Source organism: Pimephales promelas, chromosome 16 (assembly GCF_988280905.1).
Source record: "Pimephales promelas chromosome 16, fPimPro1.hap1.1, whole genome shotgun sequence".
NCBI lineage: Eukaryota > Metazoa > Chordata > Actinopteri > Cypriniformes > Leuciscidae > Pimephales > Pimephales promelas.
In genome coordinates, this window is record NC_142784.1 from 32,810,983 (window position 1) to 32,820,982 (window position 10,000).

General features: G+C 37.8%; 1 protein-coding gene across 1 annotated transcript in view; it reads right to left on the minus strand.

Moving 5' to 3' along the window:
- dync2h1 (dynein cytoplasmic 2 heavy chain 1) overlaps positions 1-10,000 on the minus strand; it is a 120,925-nt gene that overhangs the window by 12,713 nt on the left and 98,212 nt on the right. The window contains exons 79-85 of the mRNA XM_089121540.1: positions 9,339-9,449; positions 7,699-7,854; positions 5,389-5,464; positions 5,097-5,314; positions 4,887-4,991; positions 1,339-1,455; positions 496-705 (exon numbers count right to left, since the gene is read on the minus strand). Coding sequence (XP_088977666.1) covers positions 496-705; positions 1,339-1,455; positions 4,887-4,991; positions 5,097-5,314; positions 5,389-5,464; positions 7,699-7,854; positions 9,339-9,449 — 993 coding nt within the window. The remainder of the gene's footprint in view (positions 1-495; positions 706-1,338; positions 1,456-4,886; positions 4,992-5,096; positions 5,315-5,388; positions 5,465-7,698; positions 7,855-9,338; positions 9,450-10,000) is intronic.

Here is a 10,000-nt window from a genome sequence, read left to right on the forward strand (position 1 = left end):
ACCAAAAATGATTCGGCCACTTTAACCTGATCATGTTTTCAGTAATTGCTGATGCTCTTTTTACACACACACTGAACAACATGAAGCATTGCTTGGTGATTGGTTGAGCTAAACTGGTATTATCTAATTTAACAGCTGACAGATATTCAACATAATTCATCCGTTAGAGTCTAACAGAAGGACGGACAAAACCAGTCAAATATCCACTGATTTAATAACTCTGTCATATTTTACTACCATTTTCTAAACTATTGCGAATAAACTGTGAGAAAGTAAGAAATGATGAAGGTGTCTGAATAAATTCTGGTTTGACTGTATTATAATTGAAATAAACAGATGCAACTAGATAAAATGCAATAAAATAAACACTTAAAATTGTGCTTTTCTTTCCACTAGTCAAAAAATCTAAAAACTGACGATGTTTTTGCCTTTAGTATCTTGCTTTAACAAAGTAATATGCAGGAGACTGGAGTGATTCGATTCCTTCACTCTTACCTCTTGGTTCAGAAGTGCAGTGGCCAGCTTGTGTACGTCAGCAGTCATGAGTGACGTGCCTCGGATGACCTTACTGAGCGAGGCCAGCGATTGGTGGATGCTCTGGACCAATCGTATGCCATTAAACTGCTCCAGCTGGACGAATGAGAGAACGGGAGAGCCGGCGCCCTCGCTGGGCAGAGCCACTTTCTGATGGATCAATGAGGAACCCTGAAACACCACAGAAAGAATCGATCACACGACGCAGAGAGCGGCGGGAAACGATAACCAATCAGAACCTAGAGTCAGCCCAGAAGGACACGCCCACAGGATATTACACACAAAACGGCTGGTGGAAATGTTTGGTTGGCTTTAAATCAAAATGAACAAATCTTTTTCCGAGTCATTTGGCTCATTCAACGAACGAATTGACTCGGAAATAGATTCGTTCATTTTGATGAACGAGTTCGAACAGGAGAGTCACAAGAACAGAGCAAGGTGAGCATTTGAGCTAACAAAACTTAAACTTTGTAATTTTTTATTAAATGAGCTTGATAAGACCCTTATTCATCGTCTGGTGTCGTTTAAAGCCCTTTGAAGCTGCACTGAAACTCTCATTTGGACCCCATTGAAGTCCATTATATGGAGAAAATCCTGGAATGTTTTCATCAAAAACCTTCATTTCTTTTCGACTGAAGAAAGAAAGACGTGGATATCTTGGACGACATGGGGGTGAGTAAATCATCAGCAAAGGTTTTTTCAAAAGTGAACTACTCCTTTAACGTTGTACATTGACATCTAGGACAGAAAGGAGTATAACTGTACACTATGATGCAACATGTTTACTATAATGCTGATAAATACCTGATTGAGACGTTTCCACAGGTTGAGCACGGGTGAGAGTGCGTTAGACCAGATCTCTCTGTCGAATTTGGAGCCGGCCGCTACGGACCTGCTCAAAATCCTCAACTGAGAAATCACCTGTGCAAACACACACACATTAGATCTCACTGTATACTATCCTCCATCTCTCTGTGATTGTGGCAAACTGCAGTGAAGGGGTGGGCGACTCTTACACATGATAAATTGGTCTCATTACAAGAGCTACACACACACACACACACCGTCCCTACAGCAGCAGAGACAAAGATCAGTCTAAACCTGACAGTGACAAATAGGAGTGCAGTGTAACGGTCTGAACACACAAAGAGAATGTGTGTGTGAAGTCAAGAAAGAGTGACAGTGAATGGGACTGATTTGTGTATTTCATTCAATATGAAACAAGAGAGCCACCCTCAACACATTAGCATCTGTTCAGCAACGAACCCAGCAGAACACTAGCACTGCTCAGTCAAGCATCGCACGCATACTTTTGTAACCATAATTCATTCGGCTTAAACTACGGTACTTAAAATGCAGAATTCGTTTTTGTGTTTCGCATTCTCCCGTTGACTTACAACGTTAGCGTGTGATATCATCGTGATCTTATACCAGCGTAACTGTAATCGGTCGTCTTTCTTGCGTGTATTTGCATACATTAAATTTCGATAGAACCAGCTAAGACTTTTCATTCGTTGGCTTTTAGAAATCCTCTTGAAGATATCCTCACAAATATAGTACCCAAGAGAGTCTAACTAGCTAGAAATTAGGGGTGTGCAAAGCAGCCGGTATTTGTATCTGTATTTGTATTTGTTCGGGGGGAAAAGTATTTGTATTTGAGTAAAATTCAAAATAGGCAAAAAAATCTTTAATTTACTTTATAGTGTATAGATTCTTTAATTATATCCATTATAATAATTATGTATAGGCAATATTGGTTGACCATTTCACAAGATGTAAACAACACTGGTCCAGAAGCACTTCCTGTTTCAGTTTTTTAACACTACATAAAAGCTGGGATAAAATACAACCAACAGAACAAATAAAACTGAATCAAAAAGTTAAACAAACATCTTTAAGATGTTTTCTTTACATGTGAAATAAAGAAAACAGTTACAAACTGAAACAGGAAGTGCTTCTGGACCAGTGTTGTTTACATCTTGTGAAATGGTCTATAAATCCAGCAATGAACATGTAACAAGAAAAGTCATTGAAAAGAAAATAACAGTCAGCCATTACCTCATAAGCCATGGTTAAACCAACAACTAATAAAATACAATTGTGAACATTATGAACCCCAACACCACGGTGGAGGAGGACGCTGAACAGACAGAATGAGTTAGGGATAATGTACAAAAAAACTGAAACACCTGGTTTTACTACACAATAACTTGTTAGAATGGTGAGGGCCTCATTTTGCATCCAAATCCAGCACCAATTGACAGATAGAAGTCCTTCACAGTGACCAGAGGGATTATGAGCCGTTCCTCTTCCAGAACAGTGTCCAGGTCACTATATGATGCTGGTGGACTCGCTCCTCCAAAACACCTCAATAATATTCAGATCTGGTGACTGTCAGACCATGGGAGATGTTCAACGTCACTTTCATCTTCATCAAACCCTTCTGTCACAAGTCTTGCTGTGTGTGTTGGTGCATGATCATGAGCATCAGGTGCTCATGATCCTCCAGAAGGGTGTGGTAGTCCTCGGCAGTGTCGTGTCCATCAAATACAATCAGGATTGTCATGATATTGGAGCTCAAACCATCACTGATCCACCCGTGCTTCACTCTGAAGATTGGCCGCCAGGCATATAGATGTGAAACCTCCAACATTGGCCAGTGTTTCAGTTTCATTGTCCAACCCCTGTATAGCGAGGAGGTTGATTATGAGCCCGACGCGTATTCGCATATTCGGGTTTGTATTCGCTATAACAACCGCCTCGGTCTACATTATCCCGCTTATTACATGGCTACCTACCAAATAAATCAATAATTTGACTCAAAATATGGATATAAAAAGGAGTTTATTGATTTAAAAAATGGTTGTATTGCTTCCGCTAAAAAATAAAAATAGTAAGTTCTGTCTCTACGTTTAGAATCCATGGCAACGCTCTGTTTTTCATGGCAACGGTGTGTCTGTTATTATAACAGACCGCATTCTACATTAGAATTCAACCAAGCAATATAGACCATTTCACAAGATGTAAACACTGGTCCAGAAGCACTTCCTGTTTCAGTTTGTAACCGTTTTCGTTATTTCACATGTAAAGAAAACATCTTAAAGATGTTTGTTTAACTTTTTGATTCAGTTTTGAATGTTCTGTTGGTTGTATTTTATCCCAGCTTTTATGTAGTGTTAAAAAACTGAAACAGGAAGTGCTTCTGGACCAGTGTTGTTTACATCTTGTGAAATGGTCTATAAGAAACAAATAATTACCGTTACCGATAGGGTTGGGTATCGAGAATCGAGTATCGATTGGAACCGAGACTAACTTTTCGTTTTTCCCGGAATCGTTCAAAAGTTAAAATTTCGATTCCTAGTTTCGATATTCACAGTCCGCCGAGCGGAAGAAGAAACCGCTAAACAACACCAACGGAAGTGTTGGCATAACCACGCGAGTCGAACATGAGTACCTTACGTCGGCGATCCAAAGTGTGGCTTCACTTTTCTAAAAATAACAAAATCTCGGCAAAATGCAAAATTTGTGACAAAAGGAGTATTTTTACAGAAGGAGTATTTCCTTCAGAAAGGATTATTTCCTTCAGAAAGGCCGTTGGTTAGCAAGGTTAGCTAAACTTTTTTGACCCTGCCTATTAAAAGAATCGGAATCGAGAATCGTTAGGAACCGGAATCGAAACAAGGAATCGGAATCAGAATCGTTCAAATTCAAACGATACCCAACCCTAGTTACCGAGCTAACAGAGCTACGTAAACAGAGCGAACAGGAGAGCACCCGTCTGCAGACGTCAATAAAGGAATATACTCCCGATCAAACTCCGCTTCCCGAAAGTTATAAACTGCCTCCGGAACCTAGTTAAGGTACAAACAACTATTCAACAAAAATAGTGATGCAGTTAAGTGTTTTTTTGGCTCAGCCGAGCCCTCTCTGTTGCTGTGTGGAGCAGCCTGTGTCGGTCACCTCTTCCTGAACGTCACTCAACTCGCGCACTGCGGTCTCCTGAGGAACGCAGCTTTTTGATATAAAGTATTTCTTGTTCCCGAATACAAATATATTTTTAAGTATTTGTTCGGAATAAGTATTTGTAAAAAACACATTATTTGTGCCTTTCCGAATACCGGATTTGACTCCACCCCTACTAGAAATGTTCATAAATTATGTGTAAAGAAAGTCTTTTTCAGTAAAAAATATTGGAAGACAATCCTGTGTGTGAATGCACTTGATGATATCCACAGAAAAGAACAATCACACACACACACACACACACACACAGAGGAATGCCCTGCTCAGCACAATATTCTCAAAACACCTCTGACCCCTCATGACCTCTACAGAAACACACACACACACACCTGTGAGCTGATGATTCTCTGTGAAGAGCGCTCGATGTTTGCAGGCAGGCCGAAAAAACTGGGTTTGTCGTCTTCAGGAAGAGCGTCCACCACCGCACGATAGTCCTGCACACACAGCAGGGTGACTTCAATCCAATCGTGCAGAGGATTGTGGGTAGAATCAGTCCACAAAGCACACACACACACCATGCTTGATTCTTGTTAACTGACCGCTATGCTGCAGGAGTTGGGCAGGCGTATCTGAGCCGGGAAAGCGTGTGTTTTCTTGACACGAGAGTGTGTGTGCGACTGCGCGAGGAGTTGAGCGTTGAAGAACTGCTGTAGGTACGAGCGAAGGATCCGCAGGTCACACACGTTATCGATGCGGCCTCCATAGATGGCGTTTTCCAGGAGACCGTGCACGAATTCCCACTGAAACACCTTCCCACCTGAAACACACACGGAAAATCCTCACATGTGCAAAGATTAAAAACACCCTGATACACACATGACCAACACACACCTTCAAACAGACGGTCGATGATCTCAAAGCCGGCTCTCAGGTCTGACAGAGAGAACTCGTAGAACTTCGTCCAACCCTGTGCAACACACACACATCATCATCATCAGTTCATCTTCAAATATTCAGCGCTTGAAAAGTCTCTGAATCGTGATTAAATATGGAGTCATGTTTCAAAAGCCAGACATGAATCTCCAAGGACAGCGTGAGGTCATTATTCTTTTCTTTGGCTCGAAATTGTTCCCAGACTTCTCACAACAGGCATGATTTAATCTAAGCAAATGTATAAAAGAAACCTTTTAAAACGCCTGCTGATCATGTAAAAGCTACTGGTAATTCAGTATCAAGTCGAAGATTAAAAGATATTTACAGATAATTTATATATATATATATATATATATATATATATAAATTACATAAATTATATACATGAATTATATATATAAATTATATAAAATAATATATATAAAATATATTATATATATATATATATATATAAACTATATATATATAATATATAAAATTATATATATAAATTATATATATATATATATATATATATATATAGGGCTTGACATCAGCACCCACTAACTAGTCACGGGCGATACCACTTATTTTGTTTTCGATACGATACCGATACTTTCACGGCCAGTATCGTCGATACCAATACCAATACCGATACTTCTAAATTGAACTTTTAAATTTGAACATTTCTTAAATTATTGAATTACTAAGATTAAAATGGGTAATGATACCCATTAAACATTATATTAGAAAGGCATTTTAACATTCAAAATGCCTTAATTCGAATTTATTAAATTATATTTTTACACATGGGTAAAATGTTTACTTGTGGTAACCATGGCAATCTACAAAATATTATAGGCCTATTTGAAATATGGTCACTGTAATGTTCATTTTCATAAGGGACTGCCAGTGACCGGCTGTTGCACCAATAAAATGTAACCTTTTTACAATACTGTTGGTGTATAATTTCGGTGTGGGATTGCGCGTATTAAGCACAATTTTACTAATTCACACTACTAATTTCATAAAGACACTATATTGGCTATAAAGCAGTATAACGGATCTGTGCTTTAGCTCTTAAAGTGACAGTAGCCTAATATACTGGCTGCCAAGTTATGAGACGATATTAAAGGGGTGGTAAAGTATGATTTCACTTTTCTAACTTTGGTTAGTGTGAAATGTTGCTGTTTGAGCATAAACGACATTATCAAAGTTACGACGCTCAAAGTTCAAAGCAAAGGGAGATATTTGCTTTTAAAGAAAGGACTACAACAAACGGCTGGAAGGAACTACACAAGCTTCCTCCCGGGTTAGTGACATCACCAACCCTAAAAAGTACATAAACCCCGCCCACGGGAACACGCAGTCCATGTTGAGACGAGGAAGAGCTGTTGTATTCGAGTACGTTTGTGAGTCAACTCAAACTTTAGCATCGATACAAGCTCCTATACAAGCGATTTATAGATTATCATGACAGAATATGCTAATTGAAGATAGCTAACTCCACATCAGCAACATAAATTCATCAACTAACCATTCAGAGACGTCCTGTTGTATTTTACGTCTTGAGACTTCTTCTTGAGTCCCTCCTTGTGACCCCGCCCTCTGCAGCAGCTCATTTGCATTTAAAGGGCCAGGCACAAAACGGTGCGTTTTCGCAAAACCTCAAAAAGTGACAAATTTAACATGCTATATAAAAATATCTGTGGGGTATTTTGTGCTAAAACTTCACACACACACTCATCAGAGATTTATTTTGCATCTACATCACCACCCCTTTAAAAATATCTATATATAACCACTAGCCACAGTGGCTGGTCAGCAAAAAAGTTAATGTCAAGCCCTGATTATATATATATATAGTACTACTAATACTGTAGTAGTTTACATATTTCCCTTCACACAGCCACTGTTAAGAGACACTATCAGCCTGAAGAATCCAACACAGCTTATTAGATCTTGCCCACTTTAGGAGAGAGAGTTAGATGGAGTGTGCGAGACACATTACGAAAGGGAAACGCATCGGCATCGGCTAATTAAATGCAGCTCTTCAAAGGCCTGGCGCGCAGTAGTTTAATTCAGAGCCTGAATTAATTATTCAAACAGATCCAAGAGCTTCTGTTTGAATTCCAGTGATTGATTGAGGAAGATACGCACATATGTACACCACAGGACAAAAGCTTGGAATAATCATGTTTTTGCTTTTTAAATATGCTTTTGAAAGCAGTGAGTTATGCTCCCATAGGAATATAGTTGCGTCTCTACAGTCATGTGACAGGTGTGTACCTGAGGAATATAGTTGCGTCTCTCCTGACACACCGCGTGGAACCAGGCCAGGCAGAAGAGAGACTGAGCTCGGGTCAGGTGACCACCTTTACTGATCTGCTCCGTGCTCCAGGATTCATATGTCCTCGTCAGGTTCTTCTTGAGCCCTGGAGGAGCCTGAACACACACACACATGTTATTAGTGGATGTGAGACGCATCTCTGTTACTCTATGGCTGAGAATGGACACAAATTTCCCAAAGCTTGTGATTCGATTACACTCGATATCAATTCATTTGGATATACACTACCGGTCAAAAGTTTTAGATCAGTAAGATGTTTTATGTTTTTAAATGAAGTCTCTTCTGCTCACCAAAGCTGCTTTATTTGATAAACAGCAATATTGTGAAATATTATGACAATTTAAAAGGACTGTTTTCTATTTTAATATATTTTAAAATGTAATTTGACAGTTGAATTTTCAACATCATTACTGTTGCTGATTGCACATCAGTTTTCAGTGTCACATGATCCTTCAGAAATCATTCTAATATACTGATTTTATGCTCAAAAAACATAAATTATTATTTTCAATGTTGAAAACAGTCGTGCACCATTTTCCCCCCAAAATTCTCTGATGAATAGAAAGTTCAAAAAACAGCATTTATTTCAAATATAATCTTTTCTAACATTATAAATGTCTTTACTGTAACTTTTGTTAGATTTAACTCATCCTCCTCGATGAATAAAAGTATTTTCTAATTTCTTTCCCCCCAAAATAAAAAATAAATTCTTACTGACCCCAAACTTTTGAACGGTAGTGATGATTAATGTTACAAAAGCTTTCCATTTCAGATCAATTCTGTTCTTTTGAACTTTCTATTCATCAAAGAATCCTGAAATAAAAATGTAACATGGACATGGATCATAATCATAAATGTTTCTTGAGCATCATATTATAATAATTTCTGTAGGATCATGTGACACTGAAGATTGGAGTAATGATGAAGTAAATTCAGCTTTAATCACAGAAATAAATTAACCTTCACTATATATTCACATAGAAAACTGCTGTTTTAAATTGTAATAATATTTCACAATATTACTGTTTTTTTTTATCAAATAATTGCAGCCTTGGTGAGCAGAAGAAACTAAACATAAAAAATCTTACCGATCTAAAACTTTTGACCGGTAGTGTATGTCAGGTCAAATTTGCTCAAGGAAAACACTAATGCCATAACCTGCAGAGAAAACCCAATCTATTGGTGTATTACTGTAATATTAAAGCTGATATTAACTGATTTCTGTACAAATATTTGTAGAATAATCATAATGTTATAATAATAACTCTTTAATGATGTAAAAAAAAGTTAAATCATTGCTTAAATTGCTTAAATAAATAACTAAATAAAACTGCATTGAAGCAACTGCCATGTGATTGGTTGATTAGATAATTGCATTATCGAGACATTAACCCTTTAGGTGAGTGTATAATTACACTGTAACAATAAAGTGTAACCCACAGAGCTTACTGTGATTCAGGCGCACTACACATAATGTTAAGTGACATTTTGCTGACGGATCATCTGAAAACACTTCTTGGGATTTAAGATCATTAAGTGAGAACAGATTAAAATCGAGAGGTGCCCGACACACACTGACCTCATAGGTGATCTTCAGGCTGGACTGGAGGAGTATGGGAGGGAACTTCGCATGGACCTCAGCAGTCAACCAGAGTCTAAAGCCGGCTTTGGGTTTCATACTGTTGATCTCCTGCACACACACACACACACTAGATGTCTCAATACAACAAATTAAATCAATAAAAGCAAAGCATCAAACCAATAACAATCTTTTCTGTGTGTTTTATAGGGATTGACTCTCTCACAGCCTCATCTGATTGACTCCAAACCCATTACAGATCTGTTACACAACCGTGTTGGGTAAGTTACTCTAAAAAAGTAATTAATAACTAGTTACTAATTACCTCTTCAACAGTGTAATTAGATTCTCTCTTTAAAAAGTATTTAATTACTTTTAATTACTAATTACTTCCAAAACCCCATATCAATCTCAACCAGCTGGATAATACAAGGATAGACATGAATCTGTTTTAATTCTTTCAAATAAATACTATAAAATTGCATGAATTATCCTTAAACAGACCAAGGTGGAGAAGGTTACATTATAAAAACATACTTTTTAACATTTTGATGTTAAACCCACTATTGTTTTATGTCAGATCTCATGACATTTCACTCTTTTTTCATACATATTTTACAATAATTCATGCGAATTTGTACGAGTGTACGGTCGTACGATTT